The 18,688-nt window shown below is 41.5% G+C and overlaps 1 protein-coding gene across 1 annotated transcript in view; it reads right to left on the reverse strand.

Annotated features, from left to right (window-relative positions):
• LOC126260569 (glutamate receptor 1-like) overlaps nucleotides 1-18,688 on the reverse strand; it is a 1,252,588-nt gene that overhangs the window by 40,897 nt on the left and 1,193,003 nt on the right. The window contains exon 16 of the mRNA XM_049957904.1: nucleotides 7,106-7,350. Coding sequence (XP_049813861.1) covers nucleotides 7,106-7,350 — 245 coding nt within the window. The remainder of the gene's footprint in view (nucleotides 1-7,105; nucleotides 7,351-18,688) is intronic.

Raw genomic sequence — 18,688 nt, forward strand, 5'->3', positions numbered from 1 at the left:
ATGACTACTGAAAACAAATCTTCCTTTTGTGACAATTTATATAGTTAGTCACTGATAGGCTTACTGCAAAGAAAATGACAAATGTAAACAGTATGTCCATCCATTGTGAAAACAAATATAAGTAGATGCTGATCGGTGAGCGTCTAGGATTATCGGTGGCCGGAAATCCATAGGGTGGCGTATTGAACTACCTTTCTGTTATGATGCCTTTGTTGTTACTATGAAATCTCTGTTTCAGATCTAGATCTACAGCTACATCTACATCTGTATTCTGCAAACCACCGTGAGGTCCATGGCAGAGGGTACGCACCACTGTACCAGTTATTACGGTTTCTTCCTGTTCCATTCACGTAAGGAGCGCGGGAAGAATGCTTCTTTGAATGCCTCTGTGAGTGTACTAATTATTCTAATCTTATCTTCACGATCCCTATGTGAGCTATACGTTGGGGGTAGTACTGTATTCCTAGATTAATCATTTAAGGCCGGTTCCTAAATTACTTTTCTACAAGCTTTCTCGGAATAGCTAATGTGTACCATCAAAAGTCTTCCAGTTCACTTCCTTCAGTATCTCAGTGACACTCTCCCACGGAACAAATCTGTGACCATTCGTGCTGCCCTTCTCTGTATAAGTTCGATATCACCTGTTAGTCTTGTCTGGTACGGGACTTACACACTTGAGCAACATTCTAAAATCGGTCGCGCTAGTGATCTGTAAGTAATCTCCTTTGTACAGTAATTGCACTTGCCCAGTATTCCACCAATAAGCCGGTCTACCACTGCTTTATCCACAAATGTACCTGGGTGACCATTCCATTTCACATCCCTACAAAGTGTTACACCTAGGTATTTATATGAGTTGGCCGATTACAACAGGACTTACTGATATTATAGTTACAGGATGCTAGTTGTTTTCTTTTTGTGAAGTGCAAAATTTTTGATTTCTGAACGACTAATAGTTTAGAGGTGGTAGTTTTCTGCATCAGTATTATGTCAAGATCTGGAGCACGTATTTATTACTTAAAACATTTTATTTTGGAGCTTAAACTCCTGGCAGGGCCAACCAAGCCAGACAAGTCTCTTGGGCAGGGGTCAGAAACAGCGTGAGGAAAAGGCAAACATCCACGACACCAACAGAAAAACAAGTTTACTGCAATGCCTAAGGTAGCAGCCCCACCGCCTAGTTACCCTGGCTGCAAACAGGTATCCCGTAACGCGGGATTTACAGTATTACTCAGGATCTCCAGAAAAAGACACGTCGGACTCCTAAATTTTAGGCGATATTAGCAAAAACCTGCAACAAACGACTTGATATGGACAGTGTATTCAAATTGGCTATATTCAATATTCGCCGTTTCAGTGATTAGGAAGTATAACACTAAAATGAATTTAAAAATATTGAGTGACGTAGACATCATAACAGGAACCAGAAAGAAATCAAGAGATTCTACAACAATAAATATGAACTACAGTGAAGACCCTCGAAACGTAAGGGCCTGTGCTAGTTTTCTTTCTGTGAAAGAAAACTTTATTCAACAACTTTACACCATCATCAGTGAACGGATAATTCAGGTCAGAATAAAGATACTAAGGGGTTCCTTACCGGTAAATGGAGTATATATCGCAGAAAGGGGAAATATGATGACAATGTAGAAATTTACTACATTATGCATTATGCATCATCAGTGAACGGATAATTCAGGTCAGAATAAAGATACTAAGGGGTTCCTTACCGGTAAATGGAGTATATATCGCAGAAAGGCGAAATATGATGACAATGTAGAAATTTACTACATTATGCAAAGAACCCTATACAACATGAACAAAAATGATTATCTGACAATAGCAGGAGATTTAAATGCAAGGGTAGGTAAGATCCCAGTGTCAAATGTTATTCCTTCTGAAGGGAAAAACACAAAAAATAATTATGGATATAGACCGAAGGCGTTCTTGTTAATTAATGAGTTAACGATAACAAACACTTTCTTCAGGCATAAACACATGCACAAACACACATGGTCATCTAGAGGCTCTGCCACAGTTATAAACTACGTGGCAGCTAATAACAAGGTATCTAATGCAAGAAACAAGAGTATTCATTTGTCCAGATGTGTCTTAAGACCATCTACTGTTAGTCTCATAAATATGAGTAAAATTACTTAAAAGATGGAAGGCAGCTTTGAAATGTACCTGATAGTTGGGTCCTTCACTTCCTCAAAATATATTTTACTTTTATGAATCGTAATAACTATTATATTACTATATTCGAGATCTGGCAATAACATGTTCCAATATACATCGATACCGACACTTTCGCACATTCTTTGGTACGTTACTGTATCAGTATTGTCTTTCGTGAGCCAGTTGGTTCTCAGTCAACGTTCGTTAGCGGTTTTCTAAACCGTGTGGCTGTCCTGTTCGAGGGATGTTCGCCATTATGTTATAGTATTTTGTAGTGCAACGTGTGGTCCAATTGGAGAACTATTTGCTGGTCTGATGAGTTCAGTTTGGCACAATACCATCAATCGATGATACAGCAGTGATAGCTCAAATGAACAGGAACTGTGTTTTCGCCAAATCCAGTACCTGAAATATAGCGAAAATCGAAACTGCTATTGATGTGCAATATTCACAGAATGGATTGGTAGTCAGGGGCTTGTATTGTTAGCCAATGAACAAATTGCAATAATACTTAGGAAGTGTAATTTTATGCAAACGTACTTTATTTAAATGGAATGATTCGTATTGACATTAACAAGCTCAAAGCAGGATAAATTAGAGTGTCAGTGGTGTTTATTGAAGGATTCTAGTGCGAGTAGTTTACGAGATATCGAATTTTGAAAAGTTTCCACAGCAGCGCTTGTTTGTTGCATTCAACCTGCGAAGTTACAAGGTACGATGTTTCTATGTTTTCTTACAGAGACCTTGTTCGTTCACTGAGTGCACTGCGACTTCCTAGTCAGCATGTCACAGTCCAAGCATTAGCTGAGATGCTCATTGTGTGTGGAGAGTGTAGGAAGAAGGCAGTTCGTTCTCGTACAGCATGTTCGGCAAGATGTCCCAGTACACGTCAACCACTCGGCAGTTATTTATCAACCTCTTAAAGCAAGCAATATTCAAAAAGATATAAATATCATAAAATTCAGTACAGACGGACACCTCCTCCCTTTCCTCAAAAATTACCACACACAAAAACCATTAACACAAAGTAAACAGTTGCTCAATGACCAGATAAATATTGGAAACCAGACACTGTATAGAATAATTGAAAAAATTACATCGAAAAGAAAAGAGCATTTCCCATCTTTCACCCCCTCCCACTCTACTACAACACGTACTCCCGCCCCACTCCCCACTCACACTTTCATTTCACTTCTCGCTCCTCACCTTCTCCTCTCACTCACACTCCATCACACTATACTTACGTCCACACATCATGGTTCCATCCTCCCTTTAAAAAAATCCCTCAGTTCTATTCCTTCTCTGCTCCTACACAGTATATAAATACACAGAAATATAATTGAATACAGTTACACAATAGAATAATCTAATTAAAAAATAAAAGGACAAGTAGTGTAAAGGTTATGTTGGAAACACTTCAAAACACAAACAGCAACGCATACTTGAAGTACGAAAACAAACACAATACAGTGATGTGCATAAAAGTGTGTTGTCAGAAACATAAGAAATGCATAGTGCTGCTGAACATCTAAAAATTAGACCAAAATTATTGGTGTCTAACACAGAAAATAGCTATGTGCTAGCAGACGGCATTTCCCGATGTAAGCGAGAAATCTGCCGAAAAATCTCCGTAAGTGCAAATCAACCTACTCTTAACGAACTGTTTTCGATCTAAATCAAAATGTATATAACTTAATTACAGACCACTGATGATGCTTTAGCTCTATAAAGCGAGACGCATCTGGTGAAAATAATCACCCATTTTCGTAGGTGCAGCGACACAACAAAAAGTACCCTCAAGAATTATAAAGCAACTTCGGACACTATGGCCACACAAATGAAGAATTTACGTTAATACTCTTTACTCTCAATATTTTCTGGTGATCTTAATGGTTCATTACCTCTGATAGCTCTCCGTCCAACAGGTTCTTGAGCGGCTAATACATTTTCAAGCGAGTGAGTAAAATATCTTCGATCGTGAGTGAGAGGCAGAGTCATGCGAGACAAACAAGATGAATTTCTTCTTGTCGTATCCCCCTAATCACTCGCGTCAGAAACCGTTATTTCGCTTTCTTCAATAGGAGTTTCTTCCGTCAACGGGCTCACATTCTCTTCCAACGTATCAGTATAGCGTAAGTTTAATAACAGCACAGCCGGCTCTGGACCTGCCATGCCCATAGATGTATAAGTATTTCTAAACTCCACGAATAACTTTTATTCTTATCGGTACCGTATCAGGAAACATTGTATAACGTACGTGTAATCTAACCCGACAGGAGAAGCTCAATTTTGATAATGGTAGAACTAGCCTCGAAGGTCTGTATGTGATACATCCGCAACATCCATCTCTGCGACCACGTCACTCAGTTGGGGTGGTCGCGGACAAGTCACGTGACTTCCTACGCATGGCTACTTCTTCGACACATGAGTGCACGTGCATCCCATCAAGTGGCAACAGAGAACGAGTCATCATACTCGCAATACAAGGTCTCACTTGTCTAGAATCCTAGCCTTGCTGTTTCATACAACTAAAACATGCGCAAACTTCGTCTCTGTTGATGCTGGCTCCATCTTGAATAAACTACGCTGCTCCCTTCGAACTATTCACTGCATTACTGATTCACCCTCTGTTAAACTGCACCTGAAAAATTAACGCATATGGCCTTTTTTTCTCTGTTACAAAGAGGTCCTATCTTTTCCCAGTTGTTTTTTCCGTTTCTGTCCCTTCTAGTCATTAATTGTTATTAGTGATGTTGCTTCTTGCTGTGCGTGCTGGGAGTAAGCTCTGTCTACCGAGTACCAGCTCCTGTCTGTCTGAACACCTTCTGTACCCTCACAGACAACGCCACATCTTGCCAGAATGCAAATTCGTTATGGTCCAGTAGCCTGTCAAAACGTAATTCGAAACATACTGTAAACAAATTAACCCTGGAATAAGAGGGCACCATTAAGCTTTATTACCTAGGTAATAGGAGTCCGAACATTGAAGCTTCACATTTACCAACGTGCTATTGTGATGTGTCTACAATGATGCTCAGTGAAACACTTCCTGCCAGTGTAGAAAGTGCATTGTTATTTCTTTAAGAGAGAGAATACCAGAGAAAGTTTCCTACTGTGATTATCCTAATGCAACCATATTTACTCAAAAGCTACTCGCGTTCTGGTGAAAAACATCCTTGTGTCGAGGAACGAGTGAAATCTGTCCCACGATTTTAGACAGTCCACTGTTATAAGGAGTGTGTCACAAAAATGGTTCAAATGGCTCTGAGCACTTTGGGACTCAACTTCTGAGGTCATTAGTCCCCTAGAACTTAGAACTAGTTAAACCTAACTAATCTAAGGACATCACAAACATCCATGCCCGAGGCAGGATTCGAACCTGCGACCGTAGCGGCCTTGCGGTTCCAGACTGCAGCGCCTCTAACCGCACGGCCACTTCGGCCGGCGAGTGTGTCACAACTCTCCATTACATTGAAGACAATATAGTCAACCCTATTCTTGGCACTGTGTAAGCACTCAGTTATCGATAGCAAAAATCTGAGAGCGAAACATGGGAGAGCGATTCTAGGCACTGTTGTGAGATGAGGTCTGTCAGCGAGAGGGGAAGTAGTAGTGTTGGTCGAGAGCTCGGAGACAGAACACGTGTTACACTGCCCTCAACTCGGTGATGGCAGATGAAATTCGCAAGCATAGCGCAAAAGCAATTGCAGGGTTTGCAATAATCCTATGTTTTGATTGTCAGTTAAAGAAGCCTCTTTATCCTCCAAAAAATAATTATTATTCTCTACATCTATATAATATGGTGTGGTTACTAAATGTTAATGTAACTTTGAAATTGAAATAATTTGTTGATCTGGCACTCAGCCATTATTGACAGATATGTCATTGACTTTGTCATTATTAGTGCTTGTTCATGATGATTCTGAAGTTTTAAATAGACTTAAGTAATGAAATCCCTTCTCAAAAGTTATATAGTAGTTAACAGGACCCAGGCAAACTCCTTTTCATTAAATTCATTTTTAATAACAATAAACTTTAGCAGCTGCTGCTGAATGGTGCTGCGAATTGTTGTAAACCACATGGAAAATGCAGCCATCTAAGGAGGTGAGTGCAAAACTTAGGGCCAGAACAGAGACACTGATACATCACGACATGTCATGGACTCTAATCCAGTAAATGCAGTTGCACAAGTCAGATTCTGTGTCACTTGTAAATTCTTGTTTAAAAACACACTGAGATAGCTAATCCAAATGTTAGTTTTTAGTTTTTCATGTAACGATCTGTTCCTTTAGTTCATACGGTGAAACTTTGCTTCTTGACAAATTTCATGATTATAGACCTAGATGCTTTCCATTTATTACACTGCCCACATGCCTTAGACTTTCGTGCGTGACATTAATTTCAACTTGATACGCGCTACTGTTAGTGAGGTACAGAGGTAAAGAGCTGGCTGGACATTCAGTCGGATGACAAAAAAAAATACATATACATAATGACAAAGTACATAAAATATAATAGAATTATATACGAATATAATGAAAAATTAAAAATTTTCGGACTTTTTCCTTCAATTGTAGTGTCATACCTTGTTTCTTGCCAATTTCATTATTCTTGGTCAACGGGATACAAATTATGTGACATAAATCGCCGTACTGTTGATTGCATTAACTTAGAAGCTTCAATTTTTTACATAGCCAAGGGACCGTGGACCGTAGTATGTAGCATAGATTTTTACTTGATACGTCTACCCTTTCTTGAGAAGAAGTTGTTTTAACAATTGGACTGATAGACAGACAAACAGACGGCCAACAAAGTAATTCTAAACGGTTCCGTTTTTAGCGATCGAGGTACGGTACTGTAAAATTGAAATAAACTGTGACCATAGCTCGTACGCCTCAACTAAGTGCAGCATCACAGCGCGTGTTACCTTAAGGGCGATCCCAGTGGCGTCGCGATGCCGAAGCCCTTAGCGTCCAGGTTGCGGCCGACCTTCATGGTGTCGCAGGGCTCCCTCTCGTTGATGTAGTCGTTCTTAGGAGACTCGATCAGCAGCGCGTACTTTCCTTTCGACGTACGCACTCTTCGGATGCCCTCGTCGTACGTTCGCACGAACACGTGCTTGCGGGAGTTCATGAACTCCCACATTTTGCTGTACAACGTGATCTGCGACCTCTGTGTTGCAGTGAAAGAAACAAGTAAATACGGGTGTAGTATTGCACTGATATGCGAATTCCTTAAAATTTCGTAAGATATGTTAATCTGTATATTGAGCAAGCAGTAAAATTAGGAGTAGGTATTAAAATCCATGGATAAGAGATAAAAACTTTGAGGTTCGCCGATGACATTGTAATTCTGTCACAGACAGCAAAGGACTTGGAAAAGCAGTTGAACGGAACGGACAGTGTCTTGAAAGGAGGGTATAAGATGAACATCAACAAAAGCAAAACGAGGACAATGGAATGAAGTAGAATTAAGTCGGGTGGTGCTGAGGGAATTAGATTAGGAAATGAGACAAAGTAGTAAAGGAGTTTCGCTATTTGGGGAGCAAAATAATTGATGATGGTCTAAGTAGATAGGATATAAAATGTAGACTGGCAATGGCAAGGAAAGCGTTTCTGAAGAAGAGAAATTTGTTAACATCGAGTATAGATTTAAGTGTCAGGAAGTCGTTTCTGAAAGTATTTGTATGGAGTGTAGCCAAGTATGGAAGTGAAACATGGACGATAAATAGTTTAGACAAGAAGAGAATAGAAGCTTTCGAAATGTGGTGCTACAGAAGAATGCTGAGGATTAGATGGGTAGATCACATAACCAATGAGGAGGTACTGAATAGGGTTGGGGAGAAGAGGAGTTTGTGGCACAACTTGACTAGAAGAAGGGATCGGTTGGTAGGACATGTTCTGAGGCATCAAGAGACCACCAATTTAGTACTGGAGGGCAGCGTGGAGGGTAAAAATCGTAGAGGGACACCAAGAGATGAGTACAATAAGCGGATTCAGAAGGATGTAGGCTGCAGTAGGTACTGGGAGATGAAGAAGCTTGCACAGGTTAGCTTGGAGAGCTGCATCAAACCAGTCTCAGAGCTGAAGACCACAACAACAACATTCAGCTCTACACTGTGTACTCCCAAGATAGGAGCTCCTTGAGGGCGCCCATCTAATATTCCACATTAATCTAGCAATCTAATGCACTGTTGATAAAAGGAGGGAGTACACGGTGAGAGAGTTTCAAAAATCGCGTAATAGTATAATGCATATCCAGCAGCAACTATAAGGCTCGGATTATAATTTACTAATAATGAAGATTATTAGGAGGGCTTTTCGGAAAGTGAGATCCGATCGGTCGCGAAATGAAAACCACAGTAAAAATGAAAATTTTTTGTTCGCAACAGTTAGCCACACATTGCAGCTACCTCTCTAAATAGTCGGCGCTCCGACACAGACATTTGTTGCGGCGTTGTACAAACTTTCTGGTACCCTCGTCACAGAAAGCAGCTGCATGTGCTTTCCGCCTATTCTGTGCGCTGGTCTGCCTTTCGCTGCCTGTGCCAAAATGTTGTCTTCGTAGCCAGCGGTTCATGTGAGGAGAGATGAACAACGGAGAGAGCCAATCAAGGGATGTATTGTGGATAATCAAAAACTTCCCATCGAAAACGCTGCAAGGGCGTCTTCATTGCCCCTGCACAATACGGCTGAAAATGGTCTTGAAGAAAGAAACGCATGACATTTATGTTATGTGGGCTGCATACTATCAGGTGAAATCTCTCTCCAGATCCACACACTTGGCGGAAGACACTGTTGTTTTAGGAATTTCTATGTGATGAGTTTGCACTCGGAACTAAGAAGAGCAACGTGAAGCGGTCGACAGGAACACTAAAGACACTGCCCAACACATCTGTGCAAAGTTCCATTGGATTTTCACAGTTTCCATTTCGCGCCTAATATGACCTTACTTTCCTAAAATATGAACTGCGCCCGTCAGGCCTTGCGATGCCTCATTTTCTTTCTAAGCAGGTACACACGTACAAAGCAGACACATTTACATGCACAAAACCAATAAAATAATTTTTAGTGTGTTAAGTTTAAAAATGTTTTTGCTGACGCCTGCGTCTTTATATGGCTCAAATGGCTCTGAGCACTATGCGACTTAACTTCTGAGGTCATCAGTCGCCTAGAACTTAGAACTACTTAAACCTAACTAACCTAAGGACATCACACACATCCATGCCCGAGGCAGGATTCGAACCTGCGACCGTAGTGGTCGTTCGGTTCCAGACTGTAGCGCCTAGAACTGCACGGCCACCCCGGCCGGCTTGCGCCTTTATACATACTCGTGCACCTCTCACACTCTCGTCCTGGTTGGCGCAGTGAACAATACAGGTAAGAGGTAGACATTACTTTATAAAGTATTCCAAGTCAGTTAAATACAGAAAAGAAACATCAACACGCTGTTTTCGAACATTTTTCCATTTCGCCCCCTTTTATTCCTATCCAACCCCTAGGGATTTCTTATCCCCACAGTATTTTGTAAACAGAGGGCGATCAGGAAGTTTCTGTTTGAGGGCATTGTAGCAGCGTATGCAATGTAGCGCGACTCCGATGCCGGTATATAAGTAGCAGGCAAAGTCATTCGTGTCTTTTCGACGTGCTTGCTGTAAATGCGGAAACGTAATGGCGACGTTAATACCAAATGTCTCCCAATATGAGCAGCGAGCTAATTTTATTTTCTTGTCTGTCGAAGGTTAAACACCAGTAAACAACCACTGGCAAATGAAGAATGTGTACGGTGCAATATGTCTGTCGAAAACCACCACTGTGCAATGATGCACCAAGAGATGTTGCTGCTTCCTGATAACGCATGTCCCCATATAGCATATGTCGTAAGACAGAAGTTATGGTAATTCAAATGAGAGACACTCGAGTACTTTCCCTAAGGTGCTGGTCTCTCCCCATGCGATTATCACACTTTCCGTTCCTTAGAAAAGACCTCTAAGGGTTCTCGATTTCTATTGAAGGAGGATGTGCAGTAGCCAGTTGTGGACTTCTTCTCGCATCAGACGGGTATCATCAACCTGTCGCGTCGGTGGGATGATTACCTCAATGCTCAAGGCGATTTTCCCTGACTGACATACCGATTCTGGAATGGACGGCCTTCGAATGGAAACTTTCCGATCGCCCCTTATACTTTTATGCCACTCCTTATCATCCCCACCCTCAACCATATGGATGCTAGGGTTGCTTTCCTGTCATGGTATTTTTTTCCAGAATACTTGTACTACGTTTGGTACAAATTGTTTCAGCCGTTACAGAGATATGTTGATATGTCACTGTCTTTGGAATCATTGCTACCCTGCACAGTCCAACTCCTAGGGGAAGAGATATATTGGGACTGCCTACCGACCTCGAAAACAATGAATTCGGTATTAATGTCGGTCGTTACGGACTATTTTCACATGTCATGGCTTCTGTCCCCCCCCCCTTCCCCCCCCCCCCCCATAGCTGGATATAAACAAATGATTTATAAAAAAGGGTATACATTTGGTTGTAACATCAATACGCTCCTGAATTACGATGCTATGTCACCCCCTATTGACCTCCACACCCAAGCCAAGGGGAGGCAGGTGGTTTGTACGCCGGAATAACCCCTTGCGGGATTACTCACGACAACTCATTGGAATCGGATGGCTGATTTAGGAATGCATAGAAAATGAACAAGCATAAATTATTTTTAGATAATTACTAGCGACCCGCCGTGTCTTCTCACACATAGCACAGTTATGGCCAGGCTGATATTTATTCACGGAACGCTGCTCAGAATTATGCATGGAACTCAGAAAACAACGTTAGTTAAACATCATCACTTTCATACATGAGGCTTTTAACGTTTTAGTAATATGTTCACCTGAAGATGTGGCTTTTAGTGCCACGAAACCGGTAATGAGCAAAAGTAAAGGACTAAGTAGAGCTGAAGAGGTTTATTGACAACCAAGGTGAGTACTCGTACCTATGGTTGCCCTACCTACAAGGTTGTCAGGATTTTTATATAACTTAGGCGATTTAAGCAGTCCACATCAGGAAAATTCTCAGAGGCATGCGTGTTACCTGCTACAAACATAACTCGTGTTTCCCGCGTCCGGCCATCCTGATTTAGGTTTTCCGTGATTTCCCTAAATCGCTCCAGGCAAATGCCGGGATGGTACCTTTGAAAGGGCACGGCCGACTTCCTTCCCCATCCTTCTCTAATCCGATGAGACCGATGGCCTCGCCGTTTGGTCTCTTCCCCCAAACAACCCATAACTCGTGTTTGGAGTGACATCCCTTGGCACCTATGAGAGCAAATCATAATGAAATTAGTCTGTTTAACACCAATGTAAATATTCTCTACGAATCGAAAGAAATAGGTGTGTGTGTGTGTGTGTGTGTGTGTGTGTGTGTGTGTGTGTGTGTGTGTGTGTTGTGTGTTGTGTGTGTGTGTGTGTGTGTGTGCGCGCGCGCACGCGTGCGTGCGTGTGTGATTGGGTATGTATATTTTAATTTGTAGCTTATCACCTATCGGAGGATGGTTGAGTGGATCGTAACTGAAGTTCACAAATAAATTAAAATGAAATAGGAAAACCACTTGATGTAAATATTTAGGCAGTGACGGAAGTCCTGTTAGAAAGCTCAATTTCAACTGATTCATTGTTCAGACTCATTGCTGTAGTCCCGCTTCTACGCAAAGAATCGTATCCGCATCTGTCTGACTCAAGGACAGCGGAAAGCATGTAGTTGAATCATCTTCTATGCTGCTGAAAAACTTTCATTACGGAAACGAAGCAAATATGCTTCCCACACCGCAGTTTTACTCTGAAAAAGTTTTACTTTTCGCATAAAAAATTGAAAACCGAAGAGAGTAAATCCGTACGTTTTTTCGCTAAGCAATTGTTCTGAAACTATTGCAATCAACTGACGTCACTTAGGCGACTTTCGTGTCCCTAATCAGTTATTCAACCTGGGGCTGGGTACCGATAGTGTGACTTGGAATCCGAATCACATTTCGCTTCTGGCGAATGTCCACATCATTGTGAGGTGGATGCTACGTTAGAAGATAATGTCAAAAAAAAAAAGAAAGATGACCAGCCGAGAATCGATCGCGCAACTTTACCCTTCTCCCTCACGCACTTCACCGCTAGACGAAACCCGGTCCACGAAATAGTAATGAATTATGCACAAAAACCTTCCTCGAGAATCAGTGTATCTATTAGTCAAACGCTGATCAAGCCTTATAGTAGATCCTGAGATTAGCTCGAGTATACAGACTTGAATGAGCAGACGACTTCATTTTGTACATAGAGAGACTAGATTTCCAGGTATATGAACGCTTTATGCTATAATACGAACCAAAAATTTCGCTGCTATGGCAAGTGACCTTTATCCGCCTGTTATACAGAGCGTAATAGAACTATATCGGCAACTCCGAATGATTGTAGGTAGTCCTCTAGACCATGTCCGCAAATGTCATTCAACACCGCTAAAGAGCGTAGAAGTTACAGGACTGCCACTAGGCAACCCATTCAGCAACAGAAAGGAGTTTTCACGCCGATGGACCACGAGCACAACTTAGAGATCTCTAATAGCAGAGGTGACGCAGGAGGTAGCGAAAGAACTCATATGCTGTCACAGAGGTGATCAGGCGGTATAGAATGGTCTCTATAACTTTGCCTCCCCGTAGTGTCGTTGTAAGACGTTTCTGGATTGGGTTCCTGCTCTCAACTATTGCCTCACGACACCCCTCAGAGTTTTCCAATATCGTTATGTTCCATCCCGTATATGCCTGTTACTAGATTAATGGCGCATTTTAGCTATGACCATTAGTGAACTTAAATATAAAATTTGTCTTGATCGCCCATTTATGTAACCATAACCGTTTTCCATTGCTCAAGCGATCATCTTCAGGTCTTCAGAATATCAGCTAGTTAAATGTCGCTCCAGTTACTAATAAGAACATTATTAAGTCCATGACCAGTGTCGGCCTTTCCTCTTAGGCCATCTTCTAGTGGACCTGAGTATTAGAGAAGTGAAGTCAGATGATAATGGAGTAACTGTAAGGGCCGAATCCCGTTGTGAACTTAATAAATTTCATATTAGTTAAGGGGGGGGGGGGCGGTCGTTGTTAACTGAAGATACAGCAGTGGAACCAGCACCCTCCGAACAAGGAGAAACGCCTGCAAACGATATGAGACACAACGCGTGCGCGACGTGTGATGTTCTGAACATCCTACCACTCTCTTACGCCACCAGCTCAGGCGGTTAGATTTTTGCAGTTTTTTATTTCGATAACATTAGTAGCAACACATAGTGTCGTTATAAGAAGAACAGAGAAAGAAAGTGACTGAACTGTTAATTTGTGCCGCTAAAGTTCACAAAATTTCAACGTAAATTTTACACAGGGGACATTTTTAAAATCTGTAAGTGCAAGAACAAGATGTGTTTAATATTCAAGGATGATTTTAGTAAGAGAAAGGTATGAGTTTCTAACAGCTAAGACCTACAATGCCGGTGGTGTAGCCGGCCGTAGTGGCCGAGCGGTTCTAGGCACTACAGTCTGGAAACGCGCGACCGCTACGGTCGCAGGTTCGAATCCTGCCTCGGGCCAGGATGTGTGTGATGTCCTTAGGTTAATTGGGTTTAAGTAGTTCCAAGTTCTAGAGGACTGATGACCTCAGAAGTTAAGTCCCATAGTGCTCAGAGCCATCTGAACCATTTGATCCGGTGGTAGAGGATATTCAAAATGTCGCTTGGTGCGCATGCGTTGTGGCGTAGATGCCTTTCGTAGGTCAGTGTGGGATTGTTTCCTGGCTTCACAGATCGCAAGTGTCCCGTAGCAAATTGTTCAACTCGGCTTCACCTACACGATTGGGTACATAATAAACGATCGTAGTTTACTCCCTGTATGAAGCACTGTAATGAATGACACCTGAAATCATGGCCAAAGGAATCTATGTTACAGCATGAAGCGGCCTTAGAAATTGAATCATTTTGTTGAACTTGACTGCGGTTGCGGAATCCAACGCAAACAACAATGAAATACTACATTTATATACAGTAAATTGCCCGTACTGATGCTGCAGTATAGTACGTACTTATTTAAACGAACTCATCCTGCTATTATTTAAATTTAGCTGAATATTGTAGCTGGAATGTTGTAGTACGTTCTAGTTTCCGAAGAGAATTTTTTATGTACCGAAAACATTTATCGCCTTAGTTGTATGTAAATTTCCTTTAGCTGTCTTGGTGGCTTTTTTAATTGTGACCCGTTATGTTTTCCAGTCGTTAGCTGAATTGCTAACTCAGAGAACATGATAGCTGTGATGCACGCTGGACAGATCTAGGAAAACCCTACACCATTTGTGTAAACTGTTCACACAGTTTTAAATTCTCAGTCACATAGGAACTTTAAACGTTCACATCATATTCATGTGATGCAAGCTCACTGTGATTCCTTTTGGTTTAACATAGAATAGTATTTATTATTATTGCAACAAATAAGTGTATGATTTAACGGACTTCGACTTTACGAAAAGCCCAGCTTATATTTTGAGTGGCAGATGTTACTCGTGTAAGTATTAAGTGAGATCAGCTTTCCTTGTGTTCTCGGGCTTTTATCTCCATATTTACTTGTACTCGCAGGAAATAAGTTACGGATATTTTTAATAGTATAATATGCGATTACGTCAAAGTGTTGTGTATCCGGTCCCTAAGGTGGAAGTTAGATTGTAAAGGAGTGACAGTGCTCTGCAACGCTAGCTGCTAGGAGGGGCTAGACGGTTGTAATGTGTCAAACGTGCACGAAATAGTGAATTCCAAAAAATTAGAAATTTCTGTAGTATTCACTTCTGACAGAGTTATTAGCAGAGTTGAGTCTTGTCGTGGCCCTAGGTGGTCACCCAGTTCACCTGAACTGTCAGCGTGCTCTTACTTTGGGTGGGGAGCCCTCAAGCCTAACGTCTATCGCAACAACCCGCATAGTCTTCAAGAACTGCAGCAGAACATTTCGGATGAGACTGTAGCAATTCCAGTAGTGCAGCTTGCTGACCTGGTCTCAGAAGTGCCAAAAGATGAATGATGGTCACCATCAAGATCTGTTGTAGTCAAATTAGTACTGTATTTCCCTTCCTCTGCTGTGTTTCTTTGTACCCTGAGACTCTGTTCTCCGGGCCACTTTTATTTGTCCCACCCTGTATAATAACAAATGTAAAACAGGTATCAGCTGTGTAGTTGGAAAACGTTTATAGGTCCTTAATTTGTTACAGAAACGTATGTACCTTATGTTAGTAACTGCTGTTCTCCGAACTCTCAACTACACGTCTGTTTCACTGTGTATGTACTCCGTCATAATTACATAAAGATCTCCAGTTCTTCCATTAAAATAAGTATGTAAGTTATTCGAAATTAATAAATTACGACAAGAAAAGTAGCAAACAGCTACACATAAGCCCGTACTACGTCCGGAAATAGAAGAAAAAGTTGGAATTCCTAATTTTCTCTCTAAGTGAGATTCAACAGTTTCCAAAATTTAATATTCTGTACTACCAGAAATACCTCTGAAAGCACCCAAATGGTTTTAGGACTTCTGTGTAACGACGTTACAATAATATGATGTTTGCTTACAAATCTCTTTTCTAAAGCTTTATCAATGAAAAGCTAGTAACGTCAAAAGTGGCTTAGCCTTTTAATCTCAGACCAGTGGCGTTGTATTAAGAACTTGTTCTTATCCGAGGTAGAGGCTTTTACCGATGAAGCTTAGGGCTTAAAATCCCGTCGATACTGCAGTACATAGAGACGTACTATTAGCTCGGGTTGAACATTAGAAGATAATCAACTGTAGTCTTTCCAATTGAAAAATCCCGACACTTTCCAGAAGTACCGGGTAATCAAAGAGTCAGTATAAATTGAAAACGTAATAAACCATGGAATAATGTAGATAGATAGGTAAAAATTGACACACATGCTTGGAATTACATGCGGTTTTATTAGAACCAAAAAAGTTCAAAAATGTCCGACAGATGGCGCTGGACAGCAAAACGTCAGTGACTGCGCATGTCAATCGTGTATCGGCATCATGAACTATTACCTGACGATTTAGAGAAGCGGAGGACATTTGCGGTGTGGGCGTTTCAAAAGATGGCGGAAGATGACGATTGGTTGAGTAACGTGTTGTGGACCGACGAAGCTCATTTCACGCTCCGAGGGTCTGTCAACGCTCACAACTGCAGGATTTGGGCTACCGAAAATCCTAGAATTATCGTGGAAACTCCATTGCATGACGAGAAAGTCATGGTATGGGTTGGATTTATCACATCTACCGTTATCGGGCCTTTTTCCTTCGAGGAAATGCGTGATTCTGGTTTTGTAACTGCTACCGTGACGGGTGAGAGGTACGCCGATATGTTACTGAATCGCATTATCCCCAGCCTGGCTGATAAACACCTGCTGGAACGTACGATGTTTACGCAGGATGGCGCTCCACCTCATATTGCTAGACGCGTGAAAGATTTCTTGCGCGCGTCGTTTGGTGATGCTCGTGTGCTCAGCCGCCACTTTCATCATGCTTGGCCTCCCAGGTCCCCATACCTCAGTCCGTGTGATTATTGGCTTTGGGGTTACCTGAAGTCGTAAGTGCATCGTGATCGACCGACATCTCTACGGATGCTGAAAGACAACACCCGACGCCAATGCCTCACCATAACTCCGGACATGCTTTACAGTGCTGCTCACAACATTATTCCTCGACTACAGCTGTTGTTAAGGAACGATGGTGGACTTATTGAGTATTTCCTGTAAAGAACATCATCTTTGCTTTGTCTTACTTTGTTATGCTAATTATTGCTGTTCTGATCAGATGAAGCGCCATATGTTGGACATTTTTTTAACTTTTGTATTTTTTGGTTCTAATAAAACCCCACGTCATTCCAAGCATTTGTGACAATTTGTACCTCTCTATCTACATTATTCCGTGATTTATTCAGTTTTCTAATTTATACTGACTTTTTGATCACCCATTACTTGATAAGCCTAGCTCAAAGCGTCACGCTCGTCCCTAAAAATGTGTCCAGTGAGTTAATCCCTGTTCCATCTCGCACTGTACAAAGTTAAAGATACCAAAGCTACAAAAACTGTATGCGATTTCCAACAACTGCATGTTGCTGCTGAAGTTTTTATTGCGTTTTCGCCGTATAGACTGATTTACAGTTTAACACCGAGGTGTGTTTGAGAAATAAAACAGGCCCGAAATTAACTGATACGCCACATTGCAGCTTTACTCAAATAACTTCGCTACCATTAATTATTAAAACGGTTTATTAGGTAATATTTCCAGCGGGTGGAGCTCGACTCTGTTGACAGGTGTATTGGCCTCAAAACGACTGTGAAATTGCGTAAACCGTTCCGCTACAGGCCGGTGATAGCAGCGCGCTATCGATTGCTCACGCTTCATTTGAGCCTCTGAAAAGCACGATCACGGCCAGGATGCGAGGCGCCGCCGGCCGTGACTCAGTGAGCGTGGGTGGAGCGCGGCAGCGGAGTGATTTGGCCCGGCCTACTTGTACTACATGCTCGTAAAACTTCTATACAAAAAAAGTAAAGTTCTCGGCGCTCTTGTCTGTGTTTATGTGAAGATACTCTCAGGAAATACTGTACGAATTTTCACACAGGTTTCCTCCAGTATAAATACCAATCATCAGGAAGCTTTGTGTACATAAATTATTACCACTGCGGCAGAAAAAATGTATCCTCTACCCTATTTAAGGTATTTGTCAAGGAACAATGTAAACAGACCATACTTATGAGTGTAAGATGGTTCAAAAGGTTCTGAGCACTATGGGACTTAACTTTTGAGGTCACCAGTCCCCTAGAACTTAGAACTAATTAAACATAACTAACCTAAGATCATCACCCACATCCATGCCCGAGGCAGGATTCGAACCTGCAACCGTAGCGGTCGCGCGGTTCCAGACTGTAGCGCCTAGAACCGCTCGGCCACTACGGCCGGCTGAATGAAAATAATGGGTACTTGTTTTCTGTTAATTTATATCAATTGAAAGTCTAATAATGTACTGACCTATGACCAGCTGTTTAGGAGCACAGAGAATGTAATATACCGACTAATATGACATTAACTGATCTTGTAAGAGCATTACACAAAGTAATCGGTGTAAGCTTAGTTGTAGGCTTCGTGTTTAATGTTTCTCGCAGAATTTATCTAAACTTGTGCGAAGTATGCCCTACTAAACTTATATCATAATTTAAATTTTGCTTCACTATATGATTTGACTGAAGGCTACTTAGAAAAATTTCTAACGCCGAACATACTAACTGCTATACTACCGGAAGAAAAACATGCAACAACCTCAAAGATATAGTCAATTTTTTGACAAGTGAGGTGCATCGTCAAACCAGAAGGTGCACGGACGGATCCCCTGAACTCTGTCTGATCGCTGATTATCGTGATAGATGAATCACTAGCACTACAG

This window comes from Schistocerca nitens, chromosome 5, assembly GCF_023898315.1.
Source record: "Schistocerca nitens isolate TAMUIC-IGC-003100 chromosome 5, iqSchNite1.1, whole genome shotgun sequence".
NCBI classification, from domain to species: domain Eukaryota; kingdom Metazoa; phylum Arthropoda; class Insecta; order Orthoptera; family Acrididae; genus Schistocerca; species Schistocerca nitens.